Source organism: Hypanus sabinus, chromosome 5 (genome assembly GCF_030144855.1).
Source record: "Hypanus sabinus isolate sHypSab1 chromosome 5, sHypSab1.hap1, whole genome shotgun sequence".
Classification (NCBI taxonomy): Eukaryota; Metazoa; Chordata; class Chondrichthyes; order Myliobatiformes; family Dasyatidae; genus Hypanus; species Hypanus sabinus.
Genome location: NC_082710.1, coordinates 75,679,119 through 75,700,622, shown reverse-complemented (window position 1 = coordinate 75,700,622; position 21,504 = coordinate 75,679,119). Strand labels below are relative to the sequence as shown.

At 42.1% G+C, this 21,504-nt stretch overlaps 1 protein-coding gene across 4 annotated transcripts in view; it reads left to right on the top strand.

Moving 5' to 3' along the window:
• uba6 (ubiquitin like modifier activating enzyme 6) overlaps positions 1 to 992 on the top strand; it is a 336,534-nt gene extending 335,542 nt beyond the window's left edge. For all 4 annotated transcript variants that reach the window (XM_059970138.1, XM_059970139.1, XM_059970137.1 and 1 more), the window contains one exon: positions 299 to 992. In XM_059970138.1, coding sequence (XP_059826121.1) covers positions 299 to 434 — 136 coding nt within the window. In that variant the 3' untranslated portion in view covers positions 435 to 992. The remainder of the gene's footprint in view (positions 1 to 298) is intronic.
• The last annotated feature ends 20,512 nt before the right edge of the window (positions 993 to 21,504 follow it).

Sequence of the window (21,504 nt, the reverse complement as noted above, 5' to 3'; positions counted from 1 at the left end):
AAAGGCTGAATACATTCAGCAGAGCAAGCGACACGGTAAAAAAAAGCAAGAAAAAACATTTCAGGTCTACTGAGTGTGTGTTTCTGTTTTATGTTCATTCATTTCAGATGACTGAAATTTGTTCTCTCCAGTTTGCTTTTTTGATCTGTGCTATAATTTGAACAAAATGGATGCAGTCTTTACATATGCATTTATGAACTATACTTGGTACTGACATCCACTGAGTTAGTGAAGAGATGGGATTTGAAACTCTATTAAACCTATGTTTAATCTTCATGTACATATACTTTCATTACAGAATGCAGAAGTTAGTGAAACCAACATTAGACAAGAAGTACGTTGACTTGACAGTGTCATTTGCGGCTGAATCTGATGGTGATCAAGACTTGCCAGGTCCTCCAGTGAGATACTATTTCAGACCTGAAGAGAAGTGAGCCCAAGCTTACTGTAAATGTTGCAATCCCTCCTACCTATTTTCACACAAGATGGAATTTGCTAAATGATTCTACTTTACCATTATATGTATGTGTCTCAAGTTTCCTGCATATGTTGCAAGATGCAGACTGCCTTAATAGTTGTAATAAAATTTGTGTTTTCAAATTCCAGCCAGCATATTGTATTATGCTGTCAAGGCGGTCCATACCCAATATAAAACATCATGTAAATCGTCTTTTCTTATACATAGTCTTCAGTGTAAGAACTTCACTAGCTGCTGTTTTAGACAAAACAAGGTAAAATATATAAAATATATATAACAAGTGTAGGAAACAGAAGCTTGGCGTAACTACCTTTTGCTGATTCTGGAAATGGCTGTGGTTCCATTTCTCAAGTATACTGTCACATTGGAGAAATCCAATGAAAGGAATCGTCCATCAATCATTCAGGCTGGAAAAAGGTAAAAGAAAATTGAAAATTCCATGATTTTGGTTTTTCATGGATTTTGCTTTTATAAAAGATCACATTTAATTTGCACTAAATATTCATGTTTAAGACTTTTTTGCCTGTGCTTGCTATTTGTCATATTTGTCTATGTTTCAACTACATGCCATTATACCCCAATGTTTTCTTTATTGTGTAGCGATGTACTACATACAGAGCTAGAAACGACGACACACAGTCAATAAGTCGCTTCGAGACTAGTTTATTCAAACTTCGCGGCGCTGGCTTTTAATCCCTAGTTCACGCCCTCTCCGGCCAGAAATGACGTCAGAGGTGCATTACCAAAGTCTCTCCCCACGCGCGGGCTATTTGTGAGCAGGTTCGCCTGCGCAGAAAGTGGGTCACCATATAACCCCCCCCCCCCCCCCCAGAACTGGTGATACACCCCCCTCCCCCCACAATGTCCACAGTCTGGATCAGTCTCTGTTTGGCTGTCTGCCTGTGTGTTGCGGTGCCTGAACCTCGACTGGCTGCGCCAAGTCCACGTGGGCCGGTTTGAATCGGTCCACTGTGAAACCTCCCCTCTCCATCCCCCAATGTCCAGAACTTACGTGGACCCGGTGTTCCTGATCACCTTGAACAGCCCCTCATACAGCCGCTGTAGTGGTGCCCGATGTGCGCCCCTTCGTACAAACACAAACTTACAGTTCTGCAGGTCTTTGGGTACATAGGTCGAGGTCTGTCCGTGCTGTGAAGTTGGTACGGGGGCCAGGTTGCCGAGCCTTTCGCATAGTCTTTCCAGGCCTGCTGCGGGTTCTTCCTCTTGCCCCCTTGGGGCTGGTATGAACTCTCCTGGGACAGCCAGGGGTGCGCTGTACACCAATTCAGCCGACAAGTCGTGCAGAACCTCTTTGAGCACTGTGCGAAGTCCTAGCGAGTCCCAGGGAAGCTCGTCCACCCAGTTAGGTCCTCTCAGGCGGGCCATGAGAGCCGACTTCTAGTAACGGTGGAAGCATTCCACTAGTCTGTTCGACTGTGGGTGGTAGGCAGTAGTGTGGTGTAGCTGTGTTCCCAACAGGCTGGCCACAGCCGATCACGGGCTGGAGGTGAACTGGGCGCCTCTGTCGGAGGTAATGTGGGCTGGTACCCTGAAGCATGCTATCCAGGTTGCAATCAGTGCTCGGGCGCAGGAATCGGCTGATGTGTCGGTGAGCGGGACTGCCTCTGGCCATCTCGTGAACCGGTCTACCATAGTTAGGAGGTACCGCGCTCCTCATGATACTGGTAGGGGGCCCATGATATCCACATGAATGTGGTCAAACTTCTGGTGGGTGGGTTCGAACTGCTGTGGCGGGGCTTTAGTCTGCCGCTGCACCTTGGCTATTTGGCACTGTGTGCACATACTGGCCCATTAGCTGACCTGTTTGTGAAGTCCGTGTCACGCGAACTTGCTGGAGACCAGCTGGATGGTTGTCCTGATAGATGGTATTACGGATTCAAGCAACAATAAATATATGAGTTAGGCAGGGGTTTTTATAACAAATAACATGTTTATTAAACACTGAAAACAAACCCCCCCCCCCCCCAAAAGTAAACAGATCACTAACGTAACCGGAAATCAGCTGCTGTGCAGCAGCTTAAACAGTTCTTAAAGCAATGAAGCTTAAACAGTTCTTAAAGCGATGTTGCAAAAACAGTTCTTCAAAGTAGTATTGCAAAAGTTCAAAATGCTTACAGTCCATTTATGGAGAGACTTTTTAAGATGATTTAAATTCTCTTTCACGTCATGTTGTTACAATTCCCAGTCGAACTACTTTTCCCACGAAGAATTTTACAAAGATGGTATGTAATGGCTTAAAGGCACTGACCTTTCCTTTACAAAACTGTTCCCAATCCTTTCTGCTATTTCACAGGGATTAACATGAGAACAGTCAATGAATTCCTTCCGAATGAGGATCAAACAAGGTCGAACCTGTTTCACCGTCGAAATCGATTCTCCTCGATCTTTTACCTCCTGAACTCCGATCTTCACTCTCCACTGACTCTCAACTAGCAGTAATATAAAGAAACTGCTGGCAATGACCTTTTAAACATTAGGCATTAGATAAAACTTTATTTTTCAACTAAACTGCGTCATACCATTAAATCACGCAGTGGCATGAAGTCAACATGGCAAATCCAGCCACGAAATGCCCCTCCTCACAGGGAGGGGTCCTCCTTTTAAACCCTGTAAAAAAAATCTGTCACATGACCTCTACTGGTAGGGAAAATGACGTCACTCCACCATCACAAGACCATTACCTCAAGTCCAGTATAGCTTCAACCCCAGTCACGTGACAGGTACGTAACACCTCCCTCCAAAAAAACATTTTGGTCTGACAAGAAAAAAAATTTTAACAATTATTTACAAGAAAAACAAATGTATAAATTTTATAACATACACAATATACAATACAGTATCATCATATAACATCTTACAGTACAAGAGTGTTACAATTGTAAAAAAACACTCCATAAAAAAACATTACATTGTACATTCAACATCGAGATAGACAATCAGCAACCACATTATCTTTACCTGTAATATGAGTTATCACAATATTGTACTCTTGTAACATCAAATTCCAATTTAATAATCTTCTGTTTTTGTTTTTCATCTTACTCAGAAAAACTAACGGATTATGATCAGTGTAAACAATAAGTGGTTTTTGAGTTGTACCAACATATACCTCAAAATATTCTAAAGCTAAAACGAGATAACAATTCCTTCTCTATTGTCGAATAGTTTCTTTGATGCTTATTAAATTTCTTAGAAAAGTAAGCTACTGGATGATCACCCTCATTCCTTTGCATTAATACTGCTCCTGCAGCCTCATCACTAGCATCTACAGCTAATGAAAAAGGTTTTTCAAAGTCAGGTGCCTTGAGCACAGGTTGTTGACATATCATTGTTTTCAATTTTTCAAATGCTTCTTGACAGGGCACTGTCGACACAAACTTCACATTCTTCTTCAAGAGGTTAGTTAATGGAAGGGCAACATTAGCAAAATTCTTACAAAATTTTCGATAATATCCTACCATTCCCAAGAATCTTCTGAGAGTTTTTTTCCCCATTGGAGTGGGAATCTCTAAAATTGCCTGAACTTTTGCCTGAACAGGAGCTATCTTACCTTGACCTACAACATAACCAAGGTAAGTCACAATGGCATGTCCAAATTCACACTTGGCTAAATTAATAGTTAGCTTTTGAAAGCCTTTCAAACAATTTCTCCACCGCAATAATGTGTGCTTCCCAAGTATCATTTCCTGTCACTAACTCATCAATATAAGCATCAGTATCTTTCAATCCCTGAATTACAGAGTTAATCATCCTCTGGAAAGTACCTGGGGCATTCTTCATCCCAAATGGAAGAACATTATATTCATATAACCCAGATGGAGTTACAAATGCAGAAATCTCTCTACCTCTGTCCGTTAATGGAACACACCAATACCCTTTCAATAAATCAATCTTTGTAAGGAACTTTGCTTTTCCAACTTCATCTACACAATCATCTACTCTAGGAATTGGATATGCATCTGTTTTCATTACAGCATTCACCTTCCTATAGTCCATACAAAACCTAATACTACCATCTGGTTTTGGCACCATAACACAGGGTGAACTCCAATTCGAGTCTAATAATATTATTCTCTAACATATATTTAATTTCTTTCTCAGCAAGTTAACATTTTTCTATGTTCATCCTATGTGGGTGTTGTTTAATAGGTTTGGCATCTCCAATATCTACATCATGTGAAGCTATAGTAGTCCTCCTCGGAACATCTGGAAATAAATTCTTATATTTAAAAATTAATTCCTTCATCAGCTGTTTCTGCTCTAGCTGTAAATGTGCTAATTTCTCATCAATATTTTCCAGTATGGTTGAATTTGGTAACCTAACAGAAAAATTGTTGGATTTAGAATGAAATTCAGATGAATCATCTATCATGTTCCTAGTTAAATCAAACTCATTCTCACTAACCAGAACAGTCACAGTATCAGATTGTTTCCCAAAATATGGTTTTATCATATTTATAGGGCAAAGTTGTGTTGACCTTCTACGATCTGGAGTTTTTATCACGTAATCCACATCATTGATTTTAGACACAATTTCATAAGGACCATGAAATCTAGCTTGTAAAGGATTCGTTTGCACTGGGAAAAGAACCAACACCTTATCTCCAGGCTTAAACATCCTCATCCTAGCTTCTTTATCATACCAAGTTTTCATTTTCTCCTGAGCCAATTTTAAATTTTCCTTGGCTAAGCTACAAGCTTTATGTAACCTGTCCTTAAATTTCAAAACATAGTCCAACAAATTAGTGTGTATTTCCTTACTAATCCACTGTTCTTTTAATAAAACTAAAGGTCCTCTAACTCTATGCCCAAATACAAGTTCAAATGGACTGAAACCTAAAGATTCTTGTACCGATTCCCTTACTGCAAATAAAAGTAAGTTTATACCCTCATCCCAATCACTTCCATTTTCCACACAATATGTCCTAATCATATTCTTGAGGGTAGAATGAAACCTTGCGATTCTGGATGGTATGCAGATGAAGTGATTTGCTTAGCTCCCAATTTAGAAACTACCTGTTGAAACAATCCAGACATAAAATTACTGCCTTGATCAGTTTGTATTTCCCTAGGTAATCCAAAAATAAGTAAAGAATTTTATAAGGGCCTTTATCACAGTTTTAGCTTTTATTTTCTTAAGTGGTACTGCCTCTGGAAACCTAGACGAAGTACACATGATAATCAACAAGTACTGATAACCAGTTTTTGTCTTTGGTAATGGACCAACACAATCTATAATAACTTTAGAAAATGGTTCACCAAATGCTGGAATAGGTTGTAATGGAGCCACTGGTGTAACTTGATTTGGTTTACCCACAATTTGACAAGTATGGCACGTTTTACAAAACGTCGCCACATCTTTCCTCAGACCAGGCCAGTAAAAATGTTTTAAAATCTTGTCCACAGTTTTCCTTACCCCTTGATGTCCACCTAAAGGCACACTATAAGCTAGAGTCAAAATCTCATTTCGATAAACTTTAGGGACAACTACCTGGTAAACAACATTCCATTCCTCACTTGCAGGAATTGTAGGTGATCTCCACTTCCTCATCAACATCCCCTTTTCCAAGTAATATCCTACTGGCACCTTCTCAATTTCACTATCTAGTAGAGCTTGTTCTCTTAATTTTATAATCTCAGGGTCTCTATTCTGCTCTGCTATCATCTCCTTCCGAGACAGAGATAAATCTTCATAGTCAGACTTACTCCAAGAATCTTGTTCAAACAACGAAGGTAAGAAAGTCTCTGACACATCCACAAAACTCAAATCCTGAGTTGAACAGTCATGAGCAACAACCTCATTCTGCACATCAATCTTTTTAGCCATAGCTCTAGTCACAACACAGGAAGAATCTGTGTTAGAATTCATCTCTGGTTCCTCTGACTCCATCGTCAAATGCACTTCAGGAAAAACGTGTCCACCGGCCAAGTCATTACCTAACAATAAAGAAATACCCTTCACAGGCAAGCTATGCTGTAATCCTACTTTAACAAATCCTGTAACTAACCCTGACTTTAAATTTACTTTATGCAAATGCACAGGCATAAAATCACTCCCAACACCTCTTATATAATTTACCTCACCAGTATCAGACTCTTCATTAAACTTCAATACACTGTCTAACATCAGTGATTGAGAAGCTCCAGTATCCCTAAGGATTTTTATTGGCACCAGAGTAGATCCTTCTTTCAAGGATACAAACACTTCAGTTATAAAATGATCATATCCCTTTTTAACTTGGTCAGACTCTAACAAAACCTCATTTGTGTGTATCGAACCCTGTAATTTTACAGGTGCTTCAGGATGTTGCACAGAAGCATCTGGAACTGCTTCCTTCTCTTTCTTTTTCAATCTGAAACAGTTAGCTATTACATGGCCAGGTTTCTTACAATAGTTACAAATAAGACCAAACTGTCTTTCCTTCACAGGTTTTCCTTCCTCCTTACCTTTCTCATTAACCTCTGATTTAATTTCTGATTTACCTTGAGTCTCCGTGTTATTTCTCCTCTTAAAAATTCTGCCCTGAGGAAATTTATTCTTATGGATTAAAACATACTCATCAGCTAATCTAGCAGAGTCCTGCAATTTATCAGTATCCCTCTCATTTAAGTAGGTCCTTACTTCAACAGGGATGCTTCTTTTAAATTCCTCCATTAAAATCAGCTCTTTCAATGTATCATAGTCCTCAGTTACATTTTTAGAAGAAACCCGTCTCTCAAAACACACAGCTTTATCATAGGCAAATTTCACATAAGTCTTTTCCACAGACTTCTTCAAACTTCTGAATCTTTCTCTATATGCTTCTGGGACTAATTCATATGATTTTAAAATATGAATTTTCACAATATAATCAAGCGCTTGCGCAGCAGTTAATGTATAAACTTTGTTGTGCTTTGCCTTTATTTACACTCTGTAACAACACTGACCATTTATCTTTCGGCCACTCTGAAATCTGAGCAATCGTTTCAAAATGTTGGAAATATCTTTCCACTTCTGTTTCACTAAATGGAGGGACCAATCTAATTTATTGACTAGCAACAAATGGTTTTCTAGAATCAGAAGACTGATTCCCAGACTTTAATTCCATCATCGCATATTCAAATTCCCTTTGTTTCTGATCAGCTTCTAACCTACAACACTCCAACTTCATTTGTCTGATTTACAACTGCATGTCCAGATTACTTATTGGAAATGACTCTAAAGTCGATTCATCAAAATCACCCGAATCCACATAGTGTGAAGCGATTTTTCTCTCTATTACAGCCTTTGATGTAATCTTCAAAATACCTTTAAGTTGCAATCTACTAGCTATCTCAGACATCTCAGTTTTTTCGCCTTCGCTAATAACTCCGTGCCTGGCGAAGCCAGAAACTCATCAATATTCATTGTTGCCGAATACCACTCACAAGCCAATCAAACAAAAGAATCAAGTATTCCCCTTTTCCAAAACACCGATTCAAAATTCAACAAGCATTTAAACTCAAATGATCCAATCTGGACACAGCCCCCATTTTTATGTTACGGATTCAAGCAACAATAAATATATGAGTTAGGCAGGGGTTTTTATAACAAATAACATGTTTATTAAACACTGAAAACAAACCCCCCCCCCCCAAAAGTAAACAGATCACTAACGTAACCGGAAATCAGCTGCTGTGCAGCAGCTTAAACAGTTCTTAAAGCAATGAAGCTTAAACAGTTCTTAAAGCGATGTTGCAAAAACAGTTCTTCAAAGTAGTATTGCAAAAGTTCAAAATGCTTACAGTCCATTTATGGAGAGACTTTTTAAGACGATTTAAATTCTCTTTTACGTCGTGTTGTTGCAATTCCCAGTCGAACTACTTTTCCCACGAAGAATTTTACAAAGATGATATGTAATGGCTTAAAGGCATTGACCTTTCCTTTACAAAACTGTTCCCAATCCTTTCTGCTATTTCACAGGGATTAACATGAGAACAGTCAATGAATTCCTTCCGAATGAGGATCAAACAAGGTCGAACCTGTTTCACCGTCGAAATCGATTCTCCTCGATCTTTTACCTCCTGAACTCTGATCTTCACACTCCACTGACTCTCAACTAGCAGTAATATAAAGAGACTGCTGGCAATGACCTTTTAAACATTAGGCATTAGATAAAACTTCATCTTTCAACAAAACTGCGTCATAATATTAAATCACGCAGTGGCATGAAGTCAACATGGCAAATCCAGCCACGAACTGCCCCTCCTCACAGGGAGGGGTCCTCCTTTTAAACCCTGTAAAAAAAAATATGTCACATGACCTCCACTGGCGAGAAAATGACGTCACTCCACCATCACAAGAGCATTACCTCAAGTCCAGTATAGCTTCAACCCCAGTCACGTGACAAGGGTACATAACAATGGGTGCAACAAACCGTGTATGGAGTTGAAAACTCGCTGCCACCAGGCTGCTGGGACGATGGGGCGAGGTTGGCTGGTTGCCACGTCACACAGGAGGGTCCACTCACCTGGGCCTATGAGGAAGTCTTGCAGCTGCAAACCCGAGACTGTGGTCCTGTAGCTGGGCATCTCGTCGTCTGCCTGCTGCGCCTCTGCCAGTGCTACATATTCCACCCCCAGGGACAGGGCCTGGATAGCTGGTCTGGAGAGTGCGTCCGCCACGACATTGTCCTTTCCCAAGACATGCTGGATGTCCGTCGTGTACTCAGAGATGTAGGTCAGATGTCACTGTTGGTGAGCCAACCAGGGAATGGACGCCTTCGTGAATGCAAAGGTCAACGGTTTGTGGTCCGTGAACACGGTGAACTTCTAAGAAGTACCTGAAATGCCGGATTGCCAGATATAGTGCCAACAGCTCCCAATCGAAAGCATTGAACTTGAGTTCGGGTGGTCCTAGGTGCTTGCTGAAGAATGCCAGGGGTTGCCAGCGACCCTCGATGAGTTGCTCCAGCACCCCACTGACTGCTGTGTCAGATGCGTCCACTGTGAGTGCGGTCGGAACGTCCGTTCTGGGGTGCACCAGCATTGTGGCATCTGCCAAGGCTTCCTTGGCTTTAACAAAAGCGGCCACAGCCTCATCGTCCCATGTAACGTCCTTGCCTATACCCGACATCAGGGTGTACAAAGGGCGCATGATAAGGGCTGCTGAGGGGAGGAAATGGTGGTAGAAGTTCACCATATGAACGAACTCCTGCAGGCCTTTGACTGTGTTGGGCCGGGCAAAGTGGCGGATCGCATCTACCTTGGCGAGCAGAGGTGTTGCCTCATCTTTGGTAATCCTGTGGCCCAGGAAGTCAATGGTGTCGAGATCGAACTAGCATTTGGCCAGTTGATCGTGAGGCCAAAATCACTCAGGTGGGAATCAAGCTGGCGGAGGTGGGACAGATGCTCCTGATGACTACTGCTGGCTATGAGGATGTTGTCCAAGCAGATGAACGCAAAGTCCAGGTCGCGGCCCACCGCATCCATTAGCCGCTGGAACGTCTGTGCGGCATTCTTCAGGCTGAACAGCATTTGAAGGAATTCGAACAGGCCGAACGGGATGATGAGTGATGTTTTGGGGATGTCTTCAGGGTGTACTGGGATTTGATGGTATCCCCGGATGAGGTCTACTTTAGAAAAGATTCTTGCCCTGTGCAGGTTTGCTGCAAAGTCCTGTATGTGCGGTATGGGGTAGTGGTCTGGAGTTGTAGCCTCGTTCAGTCTGCTGTAGTCACAGCATGGTCTCCAACCCCCGGCTGCTTTGGGCACCATGTGCAGGGGGGAGGCCCATGGGCTGTCGGACCTCTGTATGATCCCCAATTCCTCCAACATCTTGAACTCCTCCTTCGCCAGGCAGAGCTTTTTCAGGGGGAGCCTTTGTGCACGGGCGTGGAGGGGTGGTCCCTGAGTCGGGATGTGGTGCTGTACTCCATCTAGGCATGGCAGCCATGAACTGCGGTGCCAGAATTGATGGAAAGTCCGCCATGATTCTGGTGAATTCATTGTCTGACAGCATGATGGTCCAGGTGTGGGCTGGCAACTTGGCTTCACCCAGGGAGAACTTCTGGAAAGTCTCGGCATGTACCAGTCTTTTCCCTTGCAAGTCGACCAACAGGCTGTGAGCTCGCAAGAAGTCCGCCCCCAGGAGTGGTTGGGCCACGGCGGCCAGTGTGAAGTCCCATGTGAACCAGCTGGCGCCAAACTGCAGCTGCACTGTGCGGGTGCCGTAGGTCCGTATCGTGCTGCCGTTTGCGGCCCTCAGGATGGGTCCTGGCTTCCTGTTGCGGGTGTCGTACCCCGTCGGGGGTAAGATGCTGATTTCTGCTCCGGTGTCGACCAAGAAGCGGTGTCCCGACTGTCCCAGACGTATAAGAAGCTGTCCTGGTGGTCAGCCGCCATAGCCATTAGCGGCAGTTGGCCCTTGCAGGGCAGGCGACAACGGCGGGCTTCTGTGCCCCACCGCTGGTGGTAGAAACACTACTGTTCACTGGCCTCCTTGCTCCCGCCTCTGTGTTGTGTGCGCCCCCTTGCTGGGCCTGGTCTGGTCTGCCCTAGGGCACGCGCCTCGGTAATCTGACCGACGGACGCCACGCTCTCCCTCTTGGCTTTCCACAGCACATCTGCCCAGGCCTCCACCTTCCGGGGGCCACTGAGATCTGCATCGGCCAGCAGCAGATGTATGTCCTTGGGCAGTTGCTCTGGGAATGCTTGCTCAAACATGAGGCAGTGCTTGGGTCTGTCAGCCAGGGCCAGCATCTCGTTCATTAATGCTGACGGCGGCCTGTCTCCCAAACCATCCTGGTGTAGCAGGCGGGCACCTTGCTCATGCTGTGAGAGGCCAAAGGTCCCAATGAGCAGTGCTTTGAATGCTTCATATTTGCCTTCTTCCGAGGGCAACTGTATGAAATCTGCAACCTGGGGGCTGTCTCCTGGTCAAGGGAGCTCACCACGTAATAGTAACGCGTGGAATCAGAAGAGATCTGCCGAATCTGGAACTGAGCTTCTGCTTGGCTAAACCACCCCCGTGGTCGCAGCATCCAGAAAGTTGGCAGTTTTAGCGAAACTGCGTGAACAGATGAAGAGTCGGTCATCTTTGGTCCAAATCCCGTTTGGACCATCGGGGTCACCAATGTAGCGATGTGCTACATACAGAACTAGAAACAACAACACGCACTCGGTAAGTCGTTTTGAGACTAGTTTATTCAAACTTCACGGCGCTGGCTTTTAATCCCTAGTTCCCGCCCTCTCCGGGCGGAAATGACGTCAGAGGTGCATTACCAAAGTCTCTCCCCACACGTGGGCTATTCGTGAGCAGGTTCGCCTGCGCAGAAAGTGGGTCGCCACAATTGTTACCGGTGACATCAACCTTGCCAACTTAAAAACTGCTACCTAAGCATGTTAACACTGCAACCAGAAGAGAGAATACCAGGTCTGTACTACCATTGTGGAGCTGACATGTCTTCCCCTGCACCCACCTTGGATACTCAGTCTACAGTGGTATGCAAAAGTTTGGGCACCCCGGTCAAAATTTCCTGTACTGTGAATAGCAAAGCGAGTAAAAGATGATGTGATTTCCAAAAGGCATAAAATTAAAGATGACACATTTCTTTAATATTTTAAGCAAGTTACTTTTTCATTACCATCTTTCACAGTTTCAAAATAACAAAAAAGAAAAAGGGCCCAAAGCAAAAGTTTGGGCACCCTGTATGGTCAGTACTTAGTAACACCCCATTTGGCAAGTATCACAGCTTGTAAATGCTTTCTGTAGCCAGCTAAGTTTTTCAATTCTTGTTTGGGGGATTTTCGCCCATTCTTCCTTGCAAAAGGCTTCTAGTTCTGTGAGATTCTTGGGCTGTCTTGCATACACTGCTCTTGGTGTCTATCCACAGATTTTCAATGATCTTTAGGTCAGGGGACTGTGAGGGCCATGGCAAAACCTTCAGCTTGTGCCTCTTCAGGTAGTGCATTGTGGATTTTGAGGTGTGTTTAACCCTGTTGTCGAAGCCATCCTCTTTTCATCTTCAGCTTTTTTACAGACGGTGTGATATTTGCTTACAGAATTTGCTGGTATTTAATTAAATTCATTCTTCCCTCTACCAGTGAAATGTTCCCCACACCACTGGCTGCAACACAAGCCTAAAGCTTTATCAATCCACCCCCACACTTCACAGTTGGAGAGGTGTTCTTTTCATGAAATTCTGCACCCTTCTTTCTCCAAACATACCTTTGCTCATTGCCGTCAAAATGTTCTATTTTAACTTCATCAGTCCACAGGACTTGTTTCCAGAATGCATCAGGCTTGTTTAGATGATCCTTTGCAAACTTATGATGCTGAATTTTAGGTGAAGACACAGGAAAGGTTTTCTTCTGATGACTTCCATGAAGATCATATTTGTGCAGGTGTTGCTGCACAGTACAACAGTGCACCACCATTCCAGAATCTGCTGAATCTTCTTGAAGGTTTTTTGCAGTCAAACAGAGGTTTGATTTGCCTTTCTAGCAATCCTATGAGCAGTTCTCCAAGAAAGTTTTCTTGGTCTTCCAGACCTCAACTTGACCTCCACCGTTCCTGTTAACTGCCATTTCTTAATTACATTATGAATTGAGGAAACAGCTACCTGAAAATGCTCTGCTATCTTCTTGTAGCCTTCTCCTTGCTTTGTGGGCATCATTTATTTAAATTTTCAGAGTACTAGGCAGCTGCTTAGAGGAGTCCATGCCTGCTGATTGTTGGGACAAGGTTTGAAGAGTCAGGGTATTTATAAAACTTTGATATTTGCATCACCTGGCCTTTCCTAATGATGATAAGCCATGGCCCTGACAAGCTAGTTAAGGTCTGAGACATTGGTAAAAGTTATCTGAGAGCTCAAATCTCTTGGGGTGTCCAAACTTTGCATGGTGCCCCTTTTTTTCACTCTAAAATTGTACAAAGCAGAAATAATACACTAATCTTGCTTAAAATATTGAAAAGAATGTTTCATCTTTAACTATGTGACTTTTGGAGATCAGTTCATCTTCTGCTCACTTAACTATTCACAGTAACAGAAATTTTGACCAGGGGTGTCCAAGCTTTTGCATGCCACTGTACATATCCATTTTGCTAATCCCTGCATATAACCCACTGGTTAAACAAGTCAAACCAGTTTACAGGGAGTTCAGACTGGAGAATATTTGGGGGTAAGCCAACTATGATCTTCATGTCAACATTGATGAATAAGAGAGATCAGTGACCAGCTACAGTGAAAAATGCAGCGAGAATGTTACTGCAATTAAACAATACACTGCCACTGCCATGGCAAATCAGAAACCATGACTGTCTCCAGAGGTTCATGCACTGCTTAGGGATCAGGGAGCTGACTTCAGATTAGGGGGTAAGAAGAGGGCTCTAACATCAGCAAAGGTGCACTCTCCTGTGTCATCAGGAAGGCAAAGCGAGAGCACTCACTGAAAATTTACAACTACTTTTGTGACACCAGAGATGTGACAAGGTATACAAAGCATAGCAGATTACAAGTCTGCAACAACGACTTCACCCTTCCTCATAGGCAAAATCCCTTCAATGCACAATTTGATGTAATGAAGGATGTGACATTGAGGGAAGCCCCTTCTCTCCCTGAGTAACAGGACAGCACAAGTTGTGAATGTGATTTTAATGCTTAAGAGAAGTTTGGATAGGTATGTTGATGGAGGGCTGTGTCTGGGCACAGGATGATGGGACTACATAGTTTAAGTGTCTCTGCCATAGTTGGATGCATCAGCAAGGGAGATGAGGCTGAGTACAGGGCTACGTTGGGAAACTTTGTCACATGGTGCGAGCAGTATCATCTGCAGCTTAATGTAAAAAAGGCTAAGCAGCTGGTGGTGGACCTGAGGAGGGCTAAGGCACCGGTGACCCCTGTTTCCATCCAAGGGGTCAGTGTGGACATAGTGGAGGATTTCAAATACCTGAGGATATGAATTGACAATAAACTGGACTGGTCAAAGAACACTGAGGCTGTCTATAAGAAGGGTCAGAGCCGTCTCTATTTCCTGAGTAGACTGATGTCCTTTAACATCTGCCGAACGATGCTGAGGATGTTCTACAAGTCTGTGGTGGCCAGTGCTATCGTGTTTGCTGTTGTGTGCTGTGGCAGTAGGCTGAGGGTAGCAAACACCAACAGAATCAACAAACCCATTCGTAAGGCCAGTGATGATGTGGGGGTGGAACTGGACTCTCTGACGGTGGTGTCTGAAAAGAAGATGCTGTCCAAGTTGCATGCCATCTTGGACAATGTCTTCCATCCACTCAATAATGTACTGGTTAGGCACAGGAGTACATTCAGCCAGAGACTCATTCCACTGAGATGCAACTCTGAGCGTCATAGGAAGTCATTCCTGCCTGTGGCCATCAAACCTTACAACTCCTCCCTCGGAGAGTCGGACACCCTGAGCCAATAGGCTGGTCCTGGACTTATTTCCACTTGGCATGATTAACTTATTATTTAATTATTTATGGTTTTATATTGCTATATTTCTTCACTATTCTTGGTTGGTGCAGCTGTAACAAAACCCAATTTCCCTGGGGATCAATAAAGTATGCCTGTCTGGTTCAGCATGGACTAAGTGGATCAAAGGGGCCTGTTTTTGTGCTGCACTTTTCTATGACTCTAAGAACGGACAGCAGCATCTATACTTTCTAAGGAGATTGAGGCATATAAGACTCCTGCCCATTCTAGCAACCTTCTACAAGAGCAACAATGAGATTTTCCTATCTGGCTATATCATTGTGTGCTACGATCAAACCGCAAGAACCTCAGAGGATAATAAGTACTGCTGGGGAGGACCACCGGGGTCACCCTCCTCCCTATCTGTGACATTTATTGGGAGCATTGTTGAGGATCTCTATCACTCGTCCCACAATCTACTTGTCCCACTACTAGTTGTACTTTTGGAAGGAGGTACAGGAACATCAGAATTAGTACTGCCAGACTGGGTAACAGCTTCTTCCCCCAGGTTATGAGACAACTGAATAGCCTGCCACAACCAGGTCATGCCACTGGGGAAGCAAGTTGTTTACTGTTTACCTGTACTGTGTGTTATATACTGTATGTATTGTGGGTGAATTATGGTCCAGAGGAAAATTGTTTAATTTGATTGTGAATAGGTGACAATAAAGATTAACAAACCTGAAATTATTTTTTATAGATGGCAACATTGATACAAGTCATGGACCAATTATGCTTAAAGTAAAATTACCCAAATTGTCCTAAGCTTAAATCAGAATCAGGTTTATTATCACTTCCGTACATCATGACATTTGTTGTTTTGTGGCAGCAGTACAGTGCTATCCAAAAAAACTAATTTCCAATAAGAAATATTAAAAAATAAATAAGTTGTGTAAAAAACGTTGATGAACCTGTTGGAATTCTTTGAGGAGATTGCAGGAATGATAGATAAAGGAAATGCAGTGGATGTTGTATATTTGGGCTTTCAGAAGGCCTTTGACAAGATGCCTCACATGAGGCTGCTTACAAAGTTAAGAGCCCATGGTACTACAGGAAAGTTACTAACATGGTTATAGCATTGGCTGATTGGTAGGAGGCAGTGAGTGGAAATGAAGGGATCCTTTGCAAGGCAGGGACTGGGTATTGATAGTGAATGATCAGCCATGATCTCAGAATGGCGGTGCAGACTCAAGTGGCCGAATGCTCTACTTCTGCACCTATTGTCTATTGTCTATTGTCTTTGCTGGTTGGCTGCCAGTAACTAGTGGTGTTCCACAGGGGTCGGTGTTGAGACAACTTCTTTTTATGCTGTATGTAAATTATTTAGATGATGGAATAGATGGTGTTGTTGCTAAGTTTGCAGATGATACAAAGGTTGATGGAGGGGTGGTAGTGCTGAGGAAACAAGTAGGCTGCAGAAGGACTTAGATTAGGAAAATAGACAAGAAAGTGGCAAATGAGATACAATGTTGGAAAATGCATGGTCATGCACTTTGGTAGTATAAATAAATGTGTGGAATATTTTCTCAACAGGGAGAAAATCCAAAAATCTGACATGCAGAGGGACTTGGGAGTCCTTGTACAGAGCGCCCTGAAAGTTAACTTGCAGGTAAAGTCGGTGGTGAGGAATGCAAATGCAATGTTAGCATTCATTTCAAAAGGTCTAGAATACAAAAGCAGTGATGTGATGTTGAGGCTTTATAAGGCACTGCTGAGACCTCACCTTGAATATTGCAAACAGCTTTTGGCTCCTCATCTAAGAAAAGATGTGCTGGCATTGGAGAGGGTTCAGAGGAGGTTCAGAAGGATGATTCTGGGAATAAAAGGATTATCATATGAAGAATGATTAATAGCTCTAGGTCTGTATTCTCTGGAATTTAGAAGGATGTAGGGGGATCTCATTGAAACCTTTTGAATGTTGAAAGGCCTAGACAGAATAGATGTGGAAAGGATGTTTCCCATGGTGGGGGAGTCCAGGACATGGGCAGAGCCTCAGGATTGATGTACAGTAATTTCTTTAGCCAGAGTGTAGTGAGTTTGTGGAATTTGCTACCATTGGTAGCTATGGAGGCCATGTCGTTGGGTGTATTTAAAACTGAGCTTGATATGTTCCTGATTGGACACAACATCAAAAGCAGAGAGGAGGCCAGAATGTGGGGCTGAGGATGGAGAGAAAGGATCAGCCATAATTGGTGGAGCAAATTGATGGGCCAAATGGCTTCATTCTGCTTCTGTCTTATGGCATTTTGGCCAATGTTTAAGCTCAGCTGGAACCACCTTAAACACATGCATTGACCTTTAATCTTTTGTAACCAATATGCCATACAGAAGTTGAATATCATGTTTCCTGCATTACAGTTGTGCTTCAAAAATTTTCCATTGACTAATGCAACTGAAGCTGATCAGACTGTTAAAGTTGCTTTATTTTTACACCTGATTCAATTAATACTGAAGTGGCATTCCACACATCAAAAACTACATTGCAGAAATAGAACACAGGAGAGTACTGCACAGAAAACCAGAATCAGGTTTAATATCACTGGCATATGTTTTGAAATTTGTTGTTTTACCCCAGAAGTACATTGCAATACATAAGCTATAAATTACAGTAACAAGCGTATATAAAAATCAATAAAAAGTAAGGTAGTGTTCACGGATTCATTGTCTATTCAGAAATATGATGGCAGAGGGGAAGAAGCTGTTGCTCAAATGTTGACTGTGTGACCTTAGACTCCTGTATCTCCTGCTTGATGGTGCAATGAGAAGAGCGTATATCCTGTGTGATGGGGGCCCTTAATGATGGATGCCTCCTTTTTACAGCATTACCTTTTGAAGGAGTCCTTGATGCTGGGGAGTCTAGTGCCCATGTTGGAGCAGACTGAATTTACAACTTCCTGCAGCTTTTTCCAAACCTGTGCTGTGGCTCCTCCATACTAGGTGGTCCTGCAACCAGTTAGAATGCTCCCCATGGTCCATCTGTAGAAATTTCTGAGTGCCTTTGGTGACGTACCAGTTCTCCTCAAACTCCCACTGAAATATAGATGCTGTTGTGCAAGGATTTATGAGTATTGGGAGAAGCATAGTCTGACAAGGAATGGCTGTGAGAGTAAGCTGTGCCTCACAAGCCTGATGGAATTATTTAAGGAAGTGTCAAAACAAATGTATTTGGTGACATGCCAAGTTTCCTCAGACTATCATTCTTCCTGTGTAATTGCAACAATATGTTGGGCCCAGGATAGATCTTCAGAGACGTTGATGCCCAGCAATTTGAAACTGTTCTCCCTTTCTACTGCTGGTCCCACAATGAGGATTGGTGTGTGTCCCCTCAACTTATATTGGATATTTAGGACAGGACAGAGGGCTAGGATATTCCCTAGGACTATTTCCACAGGGGCTCTGACAGAAGTATTTCAAATGTCATTAGAAATGGGGATGGTGCCGGAGTATTGGTGTATTGCTCATGTGGTTTCATTGTTTAAAAAGGGTTCTAAGAGGAAACCTGGCAATTATCGGCCTGTAAGTTTGACGTCAGTGGTGGGTAAATTAATGGAAAGTATTCTTAGAAATGGTATATACACTTATCTGGATAGACAGGGTCTGATTAGGAACAGTCAACATGGATTTGTGCGTGGATGGTCATGTTTGACAAATCTTATTGAATTTTTTGAAAAGGTTACTAGGAAAGTTGACGAGGGTAAAGCAGTGGATGTTGTCTATATGGACTTCAGTAAGGCCTTTGACAAGGTTCCACACAGAAGGTTAGTTAGGAAGGTTCAATCATTAGGTCTTAATATTGAAGTAGTAAAATGGATTCAACAGTGGCTGGATGGGAGATGCCAGAGAGTAGTGGTGGATAACTGTTTGTCAGGTTGGAGGCCGGTGACTAGTGGTGTGCCTCAGGGATCTGTACTGGGTCTAATGTTGTTTGTCATATACATTAATGATCTGGATGATGGGGTGGTAAATTGGATTAGTAAGTATGCAGATGATACTAAGATAGGTGGCATTGTGGATAATGAAGTGGGTTTTCAAAGCTTGCAGAGAGATTTAGGCCAGTTAGAAGAGTGGGCTGAAAGATGGCAGATGGAGTTCTACATTTTGGTAGGACAAATCAAAAAAGGACAGACATGGTAAATGGTAAGGCATTGAGGAATGCAGTAGAGCAGAGTGATCTTGGAATAATGGTGTATAGTTTCCTGAAGGTGGAATCTCATGTGGATAGGGTGGTGAAGAAAGCTTTTGGTATGTTGGCCTTTATAAATCAGAGCATTGAGTATAGGAGTTGGGATGTAATGTTAAAATTGTACAAGGCATTGGTGAGGCCAAATTGGAGTATTGTGTACAGTTCTGGTCACCGAATTATAGGAATGATGTCAACAAAATAGAGAGAGTACAGGGGAGATTTACTAGAATGTTACCTGGGTTTCAGCACCTAAGTTACAGAGAAAGGTTGAACAAGTTAGGTCTTTATTCTTTGGAGCATATAAGATTGAGGGGGGACTTGATAGAGGTATTTAAAATTATGAGGGGGATAGATAGAGTTGACATGGATAGGCTTTTTCCATTGAGAGTAAGGGAGATTCAAACAAGAGGACATGAGTTGAGAGTTAAGGGCCAAAAGTTTAGGGGTAACAGGAGGGGGAACTTCTTAACTCAGAGAGTGGTAGCTGTGTGGAATGAGCTTCCAGTAGAAGCGGTAGAGGTAGGTTCAATTTTGTCATTTTAAAAAAATTGGATAAGTATATGGTAAGGAAAGGAATGGAGGTTTCTGGATGATAACATTATGTCCTTTGAACAGCTATCTAATAAATATAATTTACCTAAAACCCATTTTTTTAGATATTTGCAAGTTAGAAATTTTTTGTATAATGAGTTACAGTCTTTTTCAAAAGAATGTCCATTGGACATTACAGAAAGAATTTTAGCCCTTAATCCTTATCAAAAGGGTTTAGTAGCCATCATTTATAAGATGATCATGAATTTACAGTCAGATGTATCAGAAAAAATTAAGAAGGAGTGGCAAGAAGAGTTGCATTGTCCTATATCTACTGAGCAATGGGATAAAATTTTATTATTGGTAAATTCGTCCTCTATTTGTGCTAAACATGCCCTCATACAATTTAAGGTTGTACATAGAGCTCATATGTCTAAGGATAAACTGGCTCGATTTTATTCTCATCTTAATTCAACCTGCGATAGATGTCATTCTGATGTTGCTTCATTGACTCATATGTTCTGGTCTTGTCCTTGTTTACAAAATTATTGGAAAGATATTTTCAGTATTATTTCAAGAGTTTTAAATATTAATTTCCAACCGCATCCTCTTACTGCAATTTTCAGTTTACCAATGACGGATAATAACCGTTTATCCGCTTCATCTCAACGAATGATTGCATTTGTTACATTAATGGCTAGAAGATCTATTTTATTGAATTGGAAATAAATTAATCCTCCAAATGTATTTCAGTGGTTTTCTCAAACTATTTCTTGTTTGAGTTTAGAAAAAATTAGAAGTGTGGTTTTTGATTCTTCAGTTAAATTTGAAGAAACGTGGAGACCATTTATTCAACATTTTCATATGAGTTGAATTGTCTTTTCCTAAACCTTACTTATATTATCCTTGATTATTTGGATGGAGGTTTGGAGTTATTGGCACTACTGTATATGTACTTAATATTATTCAATGGCCCATGTTGGTTAGTGGGTTTTTTTTCTGTTTTTTTTTTCTCTCTTTTTTTTGGGGTCTTTCTTTTTTTTTCTTTTTACTTCTTTGTTCATTAATGTTCTGAGTTTGAGAGGTTATATATTTTTATTATTATATATCTGAATGTCTATTTAAACTATTAATTATGTACTCTCAAACACTTTGTATTCATGTTTCATTTATGTTTGTTTAAAACTAATAAAAAGATTTAAAAAGAAAAAGGAAAGGAATGGAGGGTTATGGGCTGAGTGCAGGTAGGTGGGACTAGGTGAGAATAAGCGTTCAGCACAGACTTGAAGGGCCGAGATGGCCTGTTTCCATGCTGTAATTGTTATATGGTTATATAACTTACCCTTACTGAAGTACACAATCAATTGCTTGGTCTTATTGACATTGAGTGCAAGGTTGTTATGCAACTCCACTCAACCAGCTGATCAGTCTCACTCCTGTATGCCTCCTCATCCCTCTCTGAATTTTTGCCAACAATAGTTGTGTCATCGGCAAATTTATGGATGATATTTGAGCTGTACCAAGCCACACAATTATGGGTGTAGAGAGAGTTGAACTGTGGGCTAAGCATGTGCCAGTGTTGATTGTCAGCGAGGCAGAGGTGTTATTTCCAATCCACACAGACTGTGGTCTCCCTGTGAGGAAGTTAAGGATCCAGTTGCAATACAGAGGCCCATGTTTTGGAGCTTGTTTAGAACTGAGGGTATGATTTTGTTGAATGCTAAGCTGCAATCCTCCACTACCACTCTCTGGCTTCTCCCATTGAGCCAATGTCTAATCCAATTTACTACCTCTCCATGTATTCCTAGTGACTGAATCTTCTTAACTAATCTCCCATGTGGGAC